This window comes from Micropterus dolomieu, linkage group LG08, assembly GCF_021292245.1.
Source record: "Micropterus dolomieu isolate WLL.071019.BEF.003 ecotype Adirondacks linkage group LG08, ASM2129224v1, whole genome shotgun sequence".
In the NCBI taxonomy this organism is placed as follows: Eukaryota; Metazoa; Chordata; class Actinopteri; order Centrarchiformes; family Centrarchidae; genus Micropterus; species Micropterus dolomieu.
This window is the reverse complement of record NC_060157.1, coordinates 19,425,343-19,445,160: the sequence shown is the minus strand read 5'-3', so window position 1 is coordinate 19,445,160 and position 19,818 is coordinate 19,425,343. Positions and strand designations below refer to the sequence as shown.

The window sequence follows — 19,818 nt, the reverse complement described above, 5'->3', positions numbered from 1 at the left end:
CCCCACCAGAGCACTGCGCTCCCAGAATGCAGGGTTACTTGTGGTTCCTAGAGTCTCCAAAAGTAGACTTAGGAGCCAGAGCGTTCAGCTATCAAGCTCCTCTCCTGTGGAACCAGGTTCCAGTTTGGGTTCAGGAGGCAGACACCATCTCCACATTTAAGAGTAGGCTTAAGACTTTCCTCTTTGATAAAGCTTATAGTTAGGGCTGGCTCAGGTGAGTCCTGAACCATCCCTTAGTTATGCTGCTATAGGCCTAGACTGCCGGGGGATTTCCCATGATGCACTGAGCTCCTCTCTCCTCTACTTTCTCACCTTCACTGTCTGTACCTCTGTGTGTATATTGTGTAGGCTGCCTCCCTCCCCTCTCTCTCTCCTTACATCTCTCTCTCTCCTTACATCTCTCTCTCTCTCTCTCTCTCTCTCTCTCTCTCTCTCTCTCTCTCTCTCTCTCTCTCTCACCCCCAACCGGTCGAGGCAGATGGCCGCCCACCCTGAGCCATGGTTCTGCTCGAGGTTTCTGCCTCTTAAAAGGAAGTTTTTCCTTGCCTCTATCGCCTAGTGCTTGCTCTTGGTGGGAACTGTTGGGCTTCTGTAAATAGCATCATAGAGTACGGTCTAGACCTGCTCTTTTATGAAAAGCGCTGTGAGATAACTGTTGTTGTGATTTGGCGCAATATAAATAAAATTGAATTGAATTGAATTGAATTGAATTGCTCTGATTGGTCCAGGTTGAGATAGTGTGACTCTCATGCATGTGTTTGTGTCTATATATCTATCTATATATGTCTTGTTCTGCTTTGTGATGGTGATTTGACAATTCCTGATGAAGATCTCTGTTTGATCAAAATGTTGCTCAATTCAAATAGTTGGGAACTATTAGTACATAGTGCAGATCTTTTTATCTGATTCTTGCCTTCAGTTTGCAGGAGTTTTTCAGATGTGCAGATGTGCATACCTTGGCCTTCATCCTGTTTGTCTTTTCCAATTTAAAAACATTCCCAAAGGAATTGAACAGGAATTTTCAAAAATGGATAACAGAAGGGAAAAGTGGGAGCTCATGAATATTAATTGCTCCTATTGGTTCCTTCAAAAACACTTCAAATGCTGTAAAGTCCTCTATTAAAATGTGACAATCTCTTCTTTATAGTAACACCACATTTTTAAACATACAACACATCATTGCTCATACAAAACATTTTTTTTTTTACATCATTCTGAAATCAGTGAGAATGAGAAGAGTGTTGTTTCTCAGCAGAGGTCTAATCAGTGCCCACTGCTCCTCAGCTGTCATTACGGACAGGGTGTTTTAGAGCTGCACTCCAACAGAATGGTTGAATGAGTGCAATCATCCCTTGTGACTGGGCCAGCACACACTAAAATGGCTAATGCATTAGTGATGAGGCACCCTTTCAGGTAGGCAATGAATCATTAAGGCACCACTGTTATTCATCAAGGAATTATTGTGCTTCAGTTCCTCAGTATACATATATATGTGAAGTTGTTGATATTTGTTGACAATTTACTAATTGCAGACATGTTAAGTAAACTCCTTTGATTGCATGTGGGTGGATTATTTAACTTGAAGCCGGGTTTGAGATCAGTCCCGGCGTATCTGGCAAAGTGAATAACAAAATCTGTAGGCTTAAGACTTGGACTTGAGTGAAGCTTACCTAAAAAATGGTCTGTTTCTGCAAATTACAAACCAGACTCAGAGTCTACAGCCATGCTAGCGGCCCTGTGAGGCTGTAATTAAGCACAGCCATGCTGCATTCTAACACATGCACAATGCTAACATGCTGATCTTAAGCAGATCATGTTTACCAGGTTAAATATTTCTACCAAAATTCCATGGCGAGCCATCCAGTAGCAAAATGTCAACCTCATGGTGGCACTAGGGGAAAAATGTTGCTTGGGAACCATAAATGTTTGGACAAAATTTCAATCCAGTTCCAAGATATCAAGACAGTCTCAACCAAAGACTGGAATTGATCGACCGACCGATATTGCCATCATTGAAACCACACTGCTAGTGTCTACAAATCATATTTCCTTAATAACCTACTGGTATCAAGCCCTGTCCAGGGTGTACCCCGCCTTTCGCCCAATGTCAGCTAGGATAGGCTCCAGCCCCCCTGCGACCCTGTACACAGGATAAGCGGTTGACAATGGGTGGATGGACGGACAACGTAGGTGAATGGAATCTCAATTGAAATTCTTGACTCTTTTAGCAGTGTGGTCCTGGAGCACAAGAATCATGCAACTGAAGAATCACAAAAAGCAAACAAGCACAATCACAAGTGTGGCCTGACAGACCAAATTAGCTGATTAATAAACCTGGTGATGAATGACAGAAGGATTACTGCCTGAATAGCAGGTGTGAGTGACCATGGAGCATTTCTTCAGAAAGGCCTTATTTCAGAGGAATATCTCAAACTCTGACCAAATTAAACCAAAACTATCTGCATGGCTAGATACCACTAAATATAGGTTTAACCCTTTAAAGCATAACTAATTTCGTTGAACAGTGAAGACCTCCTCTATACGAAACCTGACTGAGAGACTTTGTGCAGGATTGCTGATATGACAAACAAAATTTAAAAATACAGTGGTAGTATTCATATCTTTTACCTAAGTAAAAGTACTAATACCAAAACGTAAAAATACTCTGTTACAAGTAAAAGTCCTGCAATGAAAACGTTACTAAAGTAAAAGTATGTAGGATTATTAAGGAAAATGTTCTTAAAGTATTCAAAGTAAAAGTAATAATTGCAGAAAGAATGTGACTGTTATTATATTAGATAATTTTTTTATCATTACTCATGATTTTAATGTTGTAATTGTTGAGGGGGAGCTAATTTTTACCTATTTTGTATCGGAGTGCAACTAATGATTATTGGATTAATTTGCTGATTATTTTTTTCTATTAGTCAGTTTTCAAAATTCTGAAAATAATGCTAAATGACGTCATAATTACCCAGAGTGACACCTTCACAATGCTTGCTTTGTCTAACCAAAGTACAATGTTCAACATTATTACAAGTAAATTAAAAATTATTAAAAACGAAAAGCAGCAAATCTTCATGTTTGTGAAGTTGGAACCATGAAATGTTTTTACACAAAAGATTCATAAAAATTCACTTGACCTGGACCTCACTGTTTAAAGACTTGTCATGATTTGAGACTAGCCTAAAACTATAGCAAGCAATGAGGATCTCTATAGGAGCAGCTTCAATCAATGCAGTGATCAATGCAAGAAATCAGCCTCATCAACCATCTGAACTCCCAAAAATGGAAACCACCCCTTCCAGCTTGGGTGATTCCAGAAATAGGAACTGCATGGATGGTTGTTTTCTAATGTACCTGAAGCACGAGTCACATTTACACATTTCTTGCAGTAAAATACAGTTTGTCACATTTTTGAAGCCGTACCCTTTAGGAAATCAGAGGTAAAGGTCACTCAAGTGGGAAATACATGTCTGCCTTTGAAACTGATGTGAGTCATCATAGTCACATCATTGATGAATGGATGTTGTTTTTTTTATTAACATGCCTGATTAAGTGAGATCAATATCAAAGCTTTGACTTACGGGATTCCTGCCAAGCGCTGCTGGAGAACAATTTGAAAGAATTAACTAATTTGAAATATTTCTGCTGCCAGAACTCTCTCTGTCCCAGGAAGCCATGTTGATACTTCCATCTGCCCATGGGTCTGGCCTTTGCTTTTAATGAGTAAGTTGTCAGAAATTGTGTTCCATATGTGTGTTACAAACCTTCCACTCAAATCTTTGAGATTATACCAGCAACAGTTTGTGATGGTGACACTAGAAGTTTTATACACATTTTGGTGTGAAAGAGGTTAACCTGAAATTACACACCTCAAATTTGTGCTGTGCATCCAAACATTGCATAAGTCTTTAATTAGATTCTAGTGGCGATCTCAAAGCTACCTTGGTGAATATGTTGGGCCAAGTTTTGGGGGAAATGATGCACACGACATGTAGAATATTTCCATTTGATTGAATGGTGCAGCCATAGAAAACATGGAGTCTTGGATTTAAACATTTAAACAGTGTAAATAAAATACTAGATAGCTTTAATGAAGATATTACAAGCAAAGATCACTAAAAACTATCTCTGTTTCTTTAGTATGAGCATTTCATAAAAGATACGTGGGCTACATGAATTGAGCTATTCTCCAATGTGTCAGATGTCAGTTAAGTGTTGTGGGAGGGAAAACCCTCAGACTGGGCCAGAGACTTAATGGGCCGCTGCTCTCACAATCTGAATTCTTCCATGTAACTCAACCAATCTACTTGCAGAGGCCGATTGTATTCATGTGTCTAGTCTTATATTTCATCACGACTTTCCGAAGGTGTTATCAACATTGTGAGGCCTGAGTGCTAGTGCTAGCAACATAGCAAGCAAAAGCCTCATTGTCCCTCGGTTGGATGTACAGTATTAATTCAGAATCATGGCCTTCACCTGAGCCTCTGACACAGCCTGCTAGCAACACTGTTGTGTTGGCCACAGTCTGAGAACAACAAGGCTGAGCAAGAAGACTGCAACATAAAGTTCAGTATAACCCGATCAATAAACATCTTAAATATTATCCTAGTATTTAGTAGTTATCAAGCTAGCCACATTTTATTAAAAACAGCTAAACTGTCTTCTTGCCTCAGTTTCACAACAAATGTTTTCCAGATAGACTTCCATAATACCAAGAACTGATGACGCAACTTGTTTGTTTATACTGTATTACTATCCTGTGACCTCTGCACTCCCCCCTATCTCTTCCCGGTGCTCTTCCTGTTTACCTGTGACCTTTCAACCTCACAGACACAGATAGCTTTTATGTGAAGATGTGTGTGAACATTATTGCTAAAAAAAGAAACAAACTGAGCATGTTCTCAGAGTGCTGTTTTATCTTCCAGTATTCACATACTGTAGACTAGAAGGTTTTCTATCCAAGTTGGGTTTAAATCAAGGGCATCTGGACTTGTTTGAAGATACTTCAGAACGGAAGAAGCCGCTTAGATGAGAGGTGGAACGTCTTTGTGTATCTTCTGTGATTTTAACCCACCTTGGATAACTGTGACATGGGTGACTGAGAATCTTCACAGACAAGGTTATCTATCCAACAACAGCTGCTTTCACAGGCCAGTCAGCCCTGCTTTCTTAAAATATTCTTGCTGAAAACACAATCCTCTGTCTTTATTGTTGGTCCAGAGATATTATAACTCCTCTTCAATACAGTGCGAGCTTCAGTGCAAGTGAAATATGATAAAAGGTTCTTCTCTTCGCAGTTCACGGCAATCCTGCAGTTATTAAAGGTAGCTGGTTGTCAGCGGGTGACTGGGAACGCTGTGGCCTCAACCATCTAATTGGGATCCAGGAAGACAAGGTGCATCGGGGTCCAGCAGGGCTTGAGTGTGGAGATAATTGCTGCTGTTTTTCAGTGAGATGGTCTGTGCTGAAGGGTTATTCTCATCAGGTAGACCTTACTGAATATTTAAAATGACTGTATATTCTAATTTAAAGAGGACTGTTGAGCTACATCCTTGCACATGTCTGATCATATTTAAGAAAAAACAAATGTGCCAAGAAAACTTGGGCGTTTCTTAAAATCCTCTCATTGCTTCCTGCTTCCCTTCACTCTGCGTCAGATAAATGACCTCTCCAGCTCTCACAGCAGCGCGTGAAGCCTTGCACACAACTTGTTGCTCATCCAACAGGAAAAAACAAATGGGGCGGAAACAGCTGCCTCTCACCACCCGCTCTACCTGTTTCTCTGTGTCTGAATAGTCTCACCAGCTGATTATGCAATATACCATGCATCCCCCACACTACTTCACCTACTCACTATATAATAATATTATGACATTGCTGGCCACATATGTTTCAACATCAGTTTTCAGCCTCTCGGTAATCCATCAAGGTTCAACAATTCCCTAACTGGATTTTTTGACCCTGTGTTAGTTCAAAAACAGTATCTATCTGGTGGTAGAAATTTCCAAAAGTGCTTAGTGTTTCCTTGGTTCAAAATCTGCTGTACCTGTCAGCTAAATGTGATGGAATTGCATTTACAAGTTCAAAGATAGCTGATTCACCAATGAAGATCCAGTGAGAATAAAACATGTGGAAGATGAAAGAATGAAAAGCAAGCTGCTAAACAACACACACCAGATATGAGATACAAACAGGGTTACAAAACATTGGTAAAATGTGATTTGTCGCGATGTGTTTAGCGTTAGTGAATAGTAGATCTCTGCTCAAACATAAAAGCAGGGCATTACACTACTCAACAAGCGAGTCTCTGTGAGGCTGTACATAGTGCTTTGAGCTAAATGCTACTGACGGCATGCTGACATGCTGAGAATGACAATGGTAACATGCTCAAGATGTTAGTGTAGCGTGTCAGCATGCGATGAAGATTGTATGTATTGTATATCATGGTATATCTAGAAGTCAAGCATAACTGGCCTTGGTTTAGGTTCTTGAAGACATTTCACCTCCAATCAAAAATGCTTCATTCATTGATTCAGTTTTTGATCTATAAAATGTGAACAATTGCCTGTTACAAGATCTGAGAGCCCAAAACGACATTTTCAAATGCCATGTCCAACTAATCTAAAATCCAAAGATATGCAGTTAAAAATTATATTTCAAAAATCCGCATATTTTTAAATTTGAAAAGACCAAAGCAGAGAATGTTTGCAATTTTTTCTTAAACAACTGTTATGATTAATCTTTATTAATTAAAGTTGTTCCTGATTCATTTTCTCAATCAACTAATCAATTCATTTTGTAGTTCTAATTAGCACGAAGTACAGCGTAGGGGACTGTCATCAGTTTTGCAGGTATTTGGTCATAAACCAACGCATTGGACTAACTAAAATTTGACATGACAATATAAAAGTCAGGGGATCACTAATTCATCCTGAGGGGTCCAAATTTGAAATGGCAATCCATCGAGCAATCCATCTTTGGGAGGTGTTGTTAAGCATGATGATTTACGTTCACATGGTTACCCATTTACATTTTGGAGTCTTTTGCAGTTTTTGTACACTGAGCAGACGGTCCAAGTATTCAAACTAAGAATCTCTAACTGTTAAAAACATACATGTCTAGCTGAGATCCCTGAAGTGAGAAAAAACAATGCATCCATCTCCAAAGCAGGAAATCACTCGGCAACATGGCATGGTCTCCTTCAATGAAAATGCTGTTACAGTTCAGCGTTGTTTGCAGTGGGACTTGCTGATCAAACAGTGAGCTGTCTTGGCTGTCGGTGTCAGTCCTTGGAGCAGGCCTCACAGAGGACCATCTGGCCTCTGCTGTGAAAGCTGAAAGCAGCTGAAATAGCCTTGTGAGAATATGATGGATCTCTGCCCACTCAATCCCAATCTGCCAGGAAAATGACACTAGAAGCGTGAAAAATGTCCACCGACACAGCCTTTTCCTGGATTAGGTGACGGGGCAGTGGGAAAATGGGAAGCGGCCTCTTGGCGTGCTGTTTTTAGATAAAAGTGTAAGGGAACCTGCAGGTGGGATTCCCATTAATGCAGGCGTATATACACTGTGTGTGTAGTATCAAGTCACTTCAGCTGTGTATCTCATGTGTTACACTGTGGTGGGAATGTTTTTGTTTACAGGATACAGAATAGTGAGAAAGTGCACCGGACAGCCGAGTCGAGAGAGGAAGTTTGCCCGGCAGACAAATAGCTTGACATTTACGCACACAATCTGTGTGGCCAAAACCAACACAGCAGCAGCATCAGTCCCTGTTTTATTGGAACTGAGTGCATATAGTCCAACATCGGTTAAGTAACATCACCCTGTAGACTCCCAGATGGCCTGTGGGAGTGGAGCAGCATTTTGTTAAATCCACTACGCAGCAGAAGAGAAGCTATGATTAGACTCATCTAGGTCCTATTTCAAGTTCAATTACAACAGGAACCATCTCTCTTTTCAGGAGCCCTATTATATTGTAGCTTGATGACACATTTTCCAAAGAGTATGAATGTACTCGACCTGTAGAGGAGGATCTGAAACGCACCTTCCTTCTGAGCATATTCTATTGCTAATCTGTGTATACTTTCACTTGAGTAGGGTTTGTGAATGCAGAACTTGTAACAGTGTTTTAAATTGCAGTATTTCTAATTTCAATAAGATTACTTTTTCTTTCACTATTAATCACAAGCACTGACGCTTACAGGCATCATTCTTCCTCTTCATGTCTTCATGTCTAGTGTCACATTCCTCCTCTTTATTTAGTAACTGTCCACGGGTAGCCACGAAACACATTCAGTCAGTAATTGTAGTGATTATACCAAAATATGGAGTTTTGTTGCTCTATAGAACCTTTTAGGATTAAAATAAATTACACATTTCGGGAAGCACTAGACCAAACTGTATGATTATATTCTGCCTCTTTCTTGTGTCAAACAGCATCATAATGTTAGGTTACCTGTTTTTTTTTCTTCAGACATCATTCAACAATGATGTTGAGGCCGCTTAGAATATTTCTTGTGACTGACATGTATAGATCACAGACTTAATGTAACAGTAAAGTCGTGTCAGTATAAACAAAACTGACAATTAATAATAAATGAGACACACAACATGGTCTGTTTAATAAAAGTGGTTATTTTAATTTCCTGTTCCCTCCATCGTATTTTCTACAGTTCATCACTCTTTTCAACCATAAAACTTGTGCTCATTGTTTTACTCAAACATTTCCTTTTGTTTGTGTTGCCAGTTTTGTGCTGGAAGCCAGTGAGAGACACAGAGAAGAGATTGCTTACATTAATGGTCCCAGTTCACTGCAACAACAGGATTTTATCTACTGGAATAGATCAGCAGCACACAACACTGAGAGAAGAGAAATAAAACACACATTTAAACACCAAAAACCTACATATACTTAGAATTTACACACACACACACACACACACACACACACACACACACACACACACACGTTCGCTCAGCTTTGATTGAGAACAACCAGACAGTATCACCACAAACCAACAAACACCAAAGTAACATTACCTACAGTACAAAAATCAAAAAATATTTCAAAATATACAATTATTATTTACAGCTCAAGTATACAACCTGTCACTCTTACTATAGATACTCAGTGTGAATTTATCAGAATGTACATCAATATGTACAGATTAAATATATTGTCTTAAATACTATAAATATAACTATGGGTTTGGTCACATAAAGACTAATTGCACAGTTAAATAAATACACTCTTACCCTACTTTTGTTGAGTTGATCAATCGCAGTGTCTTATCTGAGTTAACCTCCAAAAGTTGCTTTGTAGTACATAATGCAACACAGCCGACACATGGACAAGACAGAGAGACCCTGGAGTCGGAGTCTTTGCTTTCAATAATAACAATCAAATATAAATACTAAATGCCAATACCTTATTACTGAGCAATTTTGAACCAATATGAGAAGACATTTTGTTTCCACTGCGCAGAATATTTCATCAGTGCTTGAAAGTGTGGGAACTCCTTGGTGAAACGTGGCATTCGCTGTGCAAATTCATGTATTGAAATAAGCCACAGAGTTTTAAACATGCTTTCCAAAAGGCTATATAAACTCATGTGTTTTGATTGTGCTCTCATCCATATGTAACTTAGGTTCGTCACCCCTGACATTTCCCATATACTTATTGTGCAGATCAATCTGTAGCTACAGAAAAGGTGCAGAACAAACTAATGGTGCAGTTAGATTCTTGAGAAAATGGCAGTGCATTTCAGTGAGCGGCCCCTTAAAGGATGCAGGGATCAGACCATAAGTAAGTTTCATCATCCAGTTCACCCACACTGACTCACCGACTGGTGAAATTGTGCTCAACATTCCTGTGCTTCCCTCTATGTGCTTTAACTCTAAGCCAGCTAAGCCAAAGCTGCAGGTGAATACAGGTGGGTGCCTTCGGGTTATGTGCCATTTGGGTCGCAAGACAACTTCTTGTACATGTCAGCACTGTATGTTTTTGCATGTTAAATTTGAGCAACTTGTATCTAGTGTTTAACACGTTAAAAGCGTGTTTTCATGTTTGTTTGAAAACATCTTAAAACATTCAAGATAGAAAGGAACCGCTTTTCCACTGATTTAGGGAGAGACCAGAGTGGAATGTTATTTTGTCTTTACAGTGGTTTACATAGTCATAGCGCTGTATCACTCCCTTTAACGCAGACTTTCTCTATTTAAACCATCTTAATATTATCATAATGAAAGATAGATTATATAAAGGGGTTTATGGTAGATTACTAGTGAATGATATTCATCACAGGCAGAAACCTGAGCAGATGCAAGAGCCTTTGTTAGAGGCCATATGACCACATATGACAACAGTGCAGGCATGGGTCACCACTTCATGTACAATAGGGAGGATCAAGCAGTGACAGACAATGGCATGGATGCATCAATCAACGCTGGCATAATAACAGGGCAAACACATATCAGCCTGTTTTTAACGTCATAAGTCCACAAGAAACTAGGTGCCTTTCGTGGACATTCAGCCCACTATCTCTCTATATAAATATTGCTAATCAATAAATAATCAGTGACAGCATTCTTGTAATTAATGTTTCCGCTCCACATATTTTGTCAAATCTGTACTTAATAAACAACTCCAGGGTCTCTGTCTAATTAAGGTGCTGGAGTGAATCAGACGAGACATTGGTCCAAACTCTACACAAACGCGCAACATAATCAAGAAAAGTAAATGACAAAAACATAAGGCAAACAGACAACAGAGATGCCATTCAGGCACCAAATAATGTGACTGACTGTGCTTTGCACTACATCTGTTCAGTCTCAAGTATTGGTGTTGTCTCAGGGAGGGGCCACTGAGACAGGGGGAGCTGTCATTGGCTCATCTGCTGGCCAGCAGAGACACCCAGTGGATAAATCTGTGTATTACCACTTATTCCAAACATTTATATCGCAGTACATTTCCACATTATACTCCTAAACATACGTAGTCATACAAGATTATACATTTAAAAAAAGGCTTTAGTTTTCACACCTCAGTTCACAAAAAGACATCAAAGTGTAGTTTGTAGTGCTGATGAAATGATGTCTGCAGTGGTCACAATTTGAGGAATGCACAACAATTAAACCAAAACATCACCCACTTAGGGATGAAAGTATGATAAATCCACATCACGGCATGGCAGTGAACCTCTAACTCAATGCGCTGTAACAAGAGACATATTCTTGTAGGACCTTGACAGTAAAACGTCTCATCTATGTATTGCAAACAAACAAACAGCCGTGCAGGTGGAGCAGACAAAGCAAGGTGTCCACTCTCCTCTCTCTCCCTCTTCCACATCAGAAGAGGGTCTGTATCTATGGTGTGTTGCCACGGCTTCCCATGGGTAACGTAGCTCTATTTTTAAAACGACAGGGTCATTGGGAGCTCTCGTTCAGTGGCAGACAACAAACGACACACACACACACCTGCACGTACACGGAGACAGAACTCACATTTTCTATTCCTTTATAGTCGTCTGCGTCTCTGCACAGAGACAATTGTGAAGCTCGCCGCTCATAAAACACAAGCCGCTGTGCTTATCTCTGCACGTGCAGTGCCACCCCCTGCCCTTCTAAGGCATTGATTAAAATGGACACGCCTGATAAAAATGATTGAAATGGAAAAGCTTTGTCTATGCCAGCTGCGACTGGAACAGCACAGTGACGACGTGTGCAGTGCTTTTGGCAACAACTCCAGAGCCTTGTTTGTCGAGGAGAGAGGTTGTTTAAAAGAAAAGTGCTGCTCTGTGTTAAGGCTCAGAGATGCTCTAACGATAGCAAGTGAATGTGCTTCTGTGTTTTACGGAGACAAAATGAAGAGGCGAAAAGTTTTGCACTATACTGCGGTGTATATACACGATTTACGGTGACATCTCTGACTATTGCACAACACATATGTACAGTATTCTACATCAGTGGGGAATGCAGGGGTAGAAGGAGATCCACAGTTTTATGAGGACCCTACTTTGACTGGTTATTATTGCTGATGCATGATAGGCACAATGAACTTAAAGATGTAATGTGCTTGTAACACTGTTTACACTATCAGAATCACTTATTACATACTGTTGTGGATGTATTTATAATCATTTTGTTTTCTAAGAAATGCTCTCATACAATTTTTTTCTGAGTCTCCTTCCATCCTATCCCCACAAATAACAATCCTTTACAACTGAACCAGAATAAGGTTGAGGATCTCCTATATCTTGGAACATCCAACTGTCTGAAAAATAACCTTCTCTAAACTGGTGACACATGGGATTGCGGTTCAGTACAATGTAAAGCCTTTTAGCGTTGCGCACATCTTAACCTCGGCCAGAGCTATTACAAAACAAAGCCTGTATCTAGTCAGTATCAGTGGATCTTTCTAAGCTTCATTCATCCCTCAATTCCTTTCTCTGCCCCCCTCTCTAATATGTTGACAGATGGAAAAGGTCATCATATCAGGGCTGGAAAGAAGGGAAGAGCCACAGGTAAGAAGCGATGGTGCAGAAAATAAGGGATTCAGCTCTGGGGGTTAAGGAGTTATGAACGCTGCAACAACCAGCAGTGAATTTTCTCTCCATCTTGACTTCCTCTGTTCCTCCCTTTCTTTCTCTATCTCCCTCTCTCCAAGCAGGGCCGGGGTTCAATGGACGGGAGGATATATGAGCTCAGTGGATCATAGCTCAGACTCGGGTGAGCCGATGTTCTGGTAGCTCGTCTTAGTGTTGGTGCCATAGTTGGTGTTGGTCATCTCCTGGGTGCCGCCGGGGCCCAGGTAAGCGCGGTGGGTGGGCATTGGAGAAGGAGCCTCGCTGGGGTTCATGCTGAGGATGAAGCGCTGCTCATCTTGCTCTTCGAGGTTGGAGATGTCCTTCATCATGCCTTTACGGTAGGATACGGACAGCTTGTTTGAACCGTCTGAGATCAGATTGAAGTGGCGGACAATGAAGACGACGGGTAGAGGCAGCATAGCCACCACGATGAGGGCGTAGGCCATGGCTAAAGCCCACGGAGGGTAGCTTTGGAAACGCTCTGCACCCTGGCAAAGAAAGAGTGCAGAGGGAAGATGAAAAGAAAACTCCTTTCTTTTGTTCTTTCTTTCTGTAAACACACATTAAACATGAGAAACTGAACACTGACCTCAGCCTCCACCCAGGCGTTGTATCCTGAAGGACTGACGGCCATCTCGATGACAGTGGCGGTGATCAGCACCACCAGGATAGCTGGTGACACATACTTCCACATGTAGAAATAAAAGGAATATGGCCTGAAACCAAGCATGTCCTCCAGGTCCTGCATGAACCTGTGAGGATGGGAAATAAATAAATAAATAAATAAATAAATCCATTTCAGTGTCCCAGTTGTCCATGTCAATGAGCAAACATTCACAATACCAGAGTCATGGAACTAGAACACTGCAACCAATCATTAGTTATTAATTACAGCTGTGCTTCTATAACAAGTTAAACTATCTGCTGTGAAAAAGTTTTATTGTTTGTTTGTTATCTGTCCTGATTTGAATACCATGTTCTGCATTTCTGCATGCATTTATCACAGACTGGTAAGATCTATGCCACTATCAATAGATGATGTTCTTCAATCTTGTATGCAACTTCAATCACATTCACAACATCTAAAAAAATCAAAGTTTGAATTTTTATTTCAAAATATGAAATATAAATTTTTAAATATATAACAATGTCAATACTTGTATTAAGATCACTGTAAATGAATGCGTTAGCTTTTGTTTATGTTCAGTACCATCTCACTGTAACTCAAAATACACACAAACTTACAATCACAAACTATCTGCGACTCACAGCGGAAGAGTCTGCCCACTTGATTACTACTGGCGTATGCTGGTGTCCCATCAGTTGGGCGACATTATCAGTTACACATTTGTTTTTCACTGATTGAAAAAATGGACTTGCGACGTGACAGCGTGTTAAAAGTGAAAATTGTCTCATGGTCAATGCGTGAAGAGTTGGCAGCCCTGTATCCAAATATGACCTCAGCCTACATATCCAGTAGAGTTACCTCTTTGTGCCGTAGATCCAGGCAACAGAGATGTTTTCCAGGATTACCACCACAGTGAGAGGCAAACCAGCTGAGTAATCGTCAAACATGGTGACAAAGTAGTTTCCTGAACGCTGCACAAACAGCAGGCCCAAAAGAAAGGCTATGATACAGCAAGCCACTGAGAAACAGGAGAAGACACATCAAATGAGAATGACAAATACTCTAACTTTATCAAGTGCAAGAGATTTTGAGTTTGATGACTGGAATCCAAAACAATTAGCTCACCACACAGAATCTCTTTCCGGATCTTGAAAGCATCCAGTATGGGTGTGGTGATGCCAGTCATGGTGCCTATCATGCTTCCCAGACCCAAGTTAATCAGCATGAAGAAGAACATAACAGACCAGAAGGGACTGGCAGGGAAATGTGTCATGGCCTCTGTGAAGGCGATGAACGCTAGGCCAGTGCCCTGAACTGCCTGGAGGACGGAGAGAAGGAGGTGGAGGGTTACACAGGTCAAAGATGGCTAATGTGCTTTTTGGAAATGAATGATTCCATGTGGACAATCACCCACCTAACTTCCTTTTCAAGGTTCATTTGTTAAAGTGCAACCGCTTAAAGTGATGTACTCATCCGGAGACACTTTAAATGAGTGAGTTACTGTATATTATGCTTAAAATTCCAGCATCACCAACACAACAAGCAAAAATAAGAAAAGTGGTTTAAATTACATCAACAAACAGTACCAGTATCCAAACAGTATTTGAATATGGAATTGTGGAAATGATAGGGAATAGCTTGACCCCATTGCCTGCGAAGTCATGAAATCAAGCTATTGAGCCTTGTAAAATCCCACTAAGCAAACTTAAAGTTCAGGATTAAAAGGAATGTTATGGAAAATACTATTTCTAATTTGATGGCAGGATACCTCAAACTTAGATTTGATGAAAAATTTAACCACCATTCTGAATTAGTATTCAAAGAAACCATAAAAACAGCGCATTTGCTTCATGCTTCTGGTGAAACTAATTTAACATTAAAGTAATTAATTACTTAGCATCATGGCATTTTTAATCTGGACTTTATATATTAGGACAACGTATCACCATTTAAACATAAACTACATTTTGATAACTAAACACACTTTTGATTATTCAGAAATATTCATCTATCACATTCTCATTTCTGCTTGTGAACTCTCCCCCTCTGACCTTGTTGAGTTCATCCTCCAGCAAACAGGCATCCAGGCCCAGCTGGCTGAAGCTTTCCTCCTTCACCGTCTTAATGACACTGTACATCTCTGCGTAGTCCACAGTGGACAGGTGGGAAAAGTTAATGTGAGGAGGGATCAGCTCTTTGCTCAGTTCACCGGTGTTTAGGAAGCCCAGGATCTTCTCTGCATTGCTGTACATGGAAAAATGGACATTTGGACAAGAAGGATGTGTTGGTGAGTAAAGGCTATAGTAAAGATGGCTGCCAAAGAGCGACTGCTTTGTTACAGTGTGATATACTCACTCGACAACACACTTCTCGTTCATGACATTTGCCTTGAACCCCAGGACAGCAAACACAACTAACGTGGCCAGAATGGAGGTCACAAAGTTTATGATGGAGACCAGCGTTGCGTCAAAGTGGCAGTTGTTGTCCCGCTTGTTGTAGCTGGAAAAAGCGATGACGCCGCCAAAGCCCAGCCCGAGAGCAAAGAAGACCTGCGTGGCTGCTTCTCTCCACACCTGCGGCTCCAACATCTTTTCCAGCTAGCGCCAGGAAAGGTTGGTGACAGATTAGGTCATATATATTGTCATTTATCCTCTTTAAAAAACCCTTGTTCATGACAATATTTAATATATATCCTATATCTGCCACCATTTTTTCACAGCTGTCCCTTATCTTATCTCTATTATAAGTTATCTTTGTTGTTTTAATAATTCCTACTACTATAGTAACAGGGAAACCCATGTGTTTACTTCTGTTGCAATACACTGCACTATGAAGTGAGTCTTCAGCTTCATCTGAGCTCTGATGATGAAGTTAATCTCACAGTGTATTGCAAAGGCACTAAATCTCTTTACTACTCTCCCTTGACATTTGATGTCAGTACATGGCCCGACTACGACATAACTCACATTGCATCATCATATATAAAGTAATTGCATCATTTTATTTGGTGTCCATTTTTCCATGTAATGATACATATTGTCCACTAGAGGGACACATCAATCCAACACATGACACTGGATGTTAATGACATTTTCATATGTGTGGATATGAATGGCCTTGGTGGTAAACCATTAAGCACTCATGGCTGAACAGCTTGCATAGACAAAGTGTCACTCATGTTACATATTTGTCTGGCTAACAATCCGTGAATGAGTGAGCAAGTTCAAGACTACATTTTCCCCTCCAGCGCACCACAATTACATTAATTTTATTGTGAAAATCCCCTCCCAATCCTGCTGAGGCAATCCTGTTAAAGAATTGCCCCCTTTTTTTGGTCAAAATCATCACTGTTTTTTCTCTCACCTTAGGGGTGAACATGTGAGCGATGCCATCCACTGCTCCCTTCAGCATCAAACCTCGCACCAGGAAACAGAAAAGCACCAAATATGGGAAGAGAGAGCTGAAGTACATCACCTGAGAGAGAGAGGGAAAGAGAGAGAGAGAGAGCGTCAAGTACATTACAAAGTGTTGCCATGGACACGCTTTTCGGAGGCCTCGCACATAAAGGAGGACCAAAATGTAACCACGTTCGTGCACACACACACACACACACACACACACACACACACACACACACACACTCACTCACACGATGAATCAATCCCCAAACTGCTTTGTGTTAGCTTGGCACTCTAAATGTGGAGAGGACTCCATGAGGGTTTGGAAAGATGAGTCAAAAATCCTTCCTACAGCATTACGGGGAACCATCGCAGTACTGATTATGATAATTGGATTACTAAATTTAGTGTTTAAAAAACCGTGTCAGACCTTGGCGATCCGTGTATTTTCCTATTGAAAATGCGGGCTGGATGTTGCACTGTGGCTTATGACTCACTCTCTGGATCGAGATTACTGGATGTTGTTGCAGTTGTTGCCAAACGGAGCATTTTCCATCTGCATCCTGAACTGGTCTTTGCTTGGTTCAGTTTAAGCTTATTAATGTTGCATGTGTCTCTCTTTTATAATATAGATGAGAACCAAAAATAGATTAGTGCTGATGACAGGCTTTAGCATCTTACTTTTGACTGAAACGCATTAGCAAAGTGAGTAAAACACTCACTGATATGGATGAATCATCTATTAAAAACAGAATTATAAAGCTTTTGTTAAAAATTATTTATTGTGTGCATCTTTACACAGACTCTATGGTGTATAGTTTGTGTGCTCGGACCCTGCTGTGAAGCCGTGCAGACCCCGTACCTTCCCAGAGGATTGGATACCCTTGATGACAGCCAGGCAGACCAAGATCCAAGCCACCAGCAGGGACAGGGTCATCTTCCAGTTCAGGCCCCCCGTGTCGTCAATGGAGCTGGTGATGTTGAGAGTCTGGCGGTACCAGAAGTAAGTGGTGGCCGAGCTCTTCTCACACTCCGGCACCACGACTACAACAGTAACAAGGAAATGGAGGAAAACAGCACAAACTGTGTATTCATATGTAACAACTATTTTAAAGAGGTGGTATTATGCTCATTTTCAGGTTCAAAATCTTAATTAGGGGTTGTACCAGAACAGGTTTACATGGTTTAATTTTCAAAAAACACCATATTTTTCTCATACTGCACATTGCTGCCGCTCCTCTTTTCACCCTATGTGTTGTACGCTCCGCTCTTGAGCTACAGAGTGATGCATCTTACTTGTACAAAATCTTTGTTGGGAGTTGCACATGCGCAGTTCCCAGGTAAGGACTACTAGCCAATCAGAAGCAGAGAAGGGCGGGTTGTAAGAAACAAGGTAGTGTGATCCAAATCAAAGCTGCTTCAGACTGCGACCGTAACCTAGCAGATGGTACAAGTTACTCAAGTCCACAACCACACAACATCATTATTCCACATCTTACCATTAGGACTAAACGTTGAACTGTTTCCAGTGGGCTGACGATCTAACGTTATGCTGCCTTGCTGAAAAATGCTACCATAGCGCAAATCGATAGACTCGACTCTACTCGGCCCTGCTCTGTTTTCCATTGCAGATAGTACCCAGAGATAGTACGTAGCTTGTCGTCATAGCGACGCCACACACGCACACAACTGCTGCAACGTGATGTTCAATGCAACACACACACCAGTGATCCACACAGCTTTCTCTTTTTTAAGTTAAAACGTTTCAACATTCCTCAGAATGTAAAGACAGATAAGCGGTATGAAAACCTTCCAGCTGTGTTTTCCTCTGCCGTTGTTGCTGCAGCGGTCTGTGTGACGGCGGGAGCAGAGGGCTCTGTGAGCAGGCCTCACGTGCTCCTACCGCGGGTTGGCACAGGCTTCCCCCGCAGCCACTTGCAGAGCTCCTCAACTCCGAAAATATTCAAGCACATTTTTGTTCCGCCATCACTTCTCGTAAAACTGTCAATATTTGAAATCTACACAGCTGATTTCTCACCTCAAAACTTTTCAGAAGTGGATTTAGTGATGAAATTACATATGAAAACTGTAAAACTTTCTGTTGCTGGCCTCTGTCTGCTGCACGCTATGATGATGCTGTGAATAGTGAATATTCTCTCTGACCAATCAGCAGTCTGTCGTGTTTTCACGTTACATTTTAGTATCCCTCAGCTCGCTTGGAACCTCGACGGAGGTGAGGTGATACAAAAAAAAAGTACCTGGAAGGAGGTACAGGTGCAACATTTCTACAATGGAAAACCAAACAAAGGCAAGTCGATCGAGCCAAAGGGCCTCCGCTCAGACTAGCTTGGTTTGAGGGCGTGCCTGACCCCCGCTAGCCGCTTGGCAAGCTTTATGATGCGTTTTCATTGTGACGTCAAAAGTAAAGGAAGTGAAGGGCTGGACTACAAACGAGCTGTTTTCAAGCGGTTCAGAGCAGAGCTTTCTGTGGGAGAAGGGAACTCCCTTTGGGCTGGACTTTGGGCTTTTTCACTTTGCAAACCTGTTACATGCACAAAAAAGAAAACTCAATAAAGGAGAGGGAAAAAGCCCAAAAGCATAATACCACCTCTTTAATGTTTAGCTTGTCAAGGTTTAGCTAATTAAACTATAAAAATTGCTCCCATTTTTAAACATACACTGGACAATTTGTATCAATTATTGAGTCAGACATGCCTCACTTTCTTAAAAGAAGAAAAAAAGTTTGATACAAGACATAAATCAAAAAGTAAGTGTCATTTTTTTTGATTTTATGCAGCATTATTCTCTCTTATTTCAAGATATTAGTGATCATTTCAAAAATTTTTAAATACTGTAAGTTAATTCATACTAGAGTCAGGAATTTCCACTTTTCAGACTCAATACTTGACAAACATTACTTGCTAATATGGAGACTTTAAAGTGTATGTTTTAAATTAAAAATCTCCTTAGGTGCCCTGTGGAGTTGGAGTTTCCATTCAGTGTTGAGCGCATTTCCTTCTTTATAAAATTTTGCAAAGCAGATTTTTAAAACTTTTGTTTACAGCCATGAGCTTCATCTTCTTCCCACCAATTACAGGAACGTGCATCGTGTCACCCGGGTGCATGTGCACATGTGTCTTTGTGTGGGTGCATGAGGCGGGAAAAAAATGGGCGCCCACTCGGTAAAGCAGCGCTCCAA

The 19,818-nt window shown here is 40.8% G+C and overlaps 1 protein-coding gene across 1 annotated transcript in view; it reads right to left on the bottom strand.

The window, feature by feature from the left end:
* Positions 1 to 8,623: 8,623 nt before the first annotated feature.
* The window catches only part of LOC123974755 (sodium-dependent neutral amino acid transporter SLC6A17-like), a 12,343-nt gene continuing 1,148 nt past the window's right edge, over positions 8,624 to 19,818 (bottom strand). Inside the window, exons 2-10 of the mRNA XM_046055640.1 lie at positions 18,119 to 18,210; positions 17,482 to 17,663; positions 16,585 to 16,695; positions 15,577 to 15,818; positions 15,273 to 15,465; positions 14,347 to 14,539; positions 14,080 to 14,239; positions 13,183 to 13,345; positions 8,624 to 13,081 (exon numbers count right to left, since the gene is read on the bottom strand). Coding sequence (XP_045911596.1) covers positions 12,719 to 13,081; positions 13,183 to 13,345; positions 14,080 to 14,239; positions 14,347 to 14,539; positions 15,273 to 15,465; positions 15,577 to 15,818; positions 16,585 to 16,695; positions 17,482 to 17,663; positions 18,119 to 18,210 — 1,699 coding nt within the window. The 3' untranslated portion in view covers positions 8,624 to 12,718. The remainder of the gene's footprint in view (positions 13,082 to 13,182; positions 13,346 to 14,079; positions 14,240 to 14,346; positions 14,540 to 15,272; positions 15,466 to 15,576; positions 15,819 to 16,584; positions 16,696 to 17,481; positions 17,664 to 18,118; positions 18,211 to 19,818) is intronic.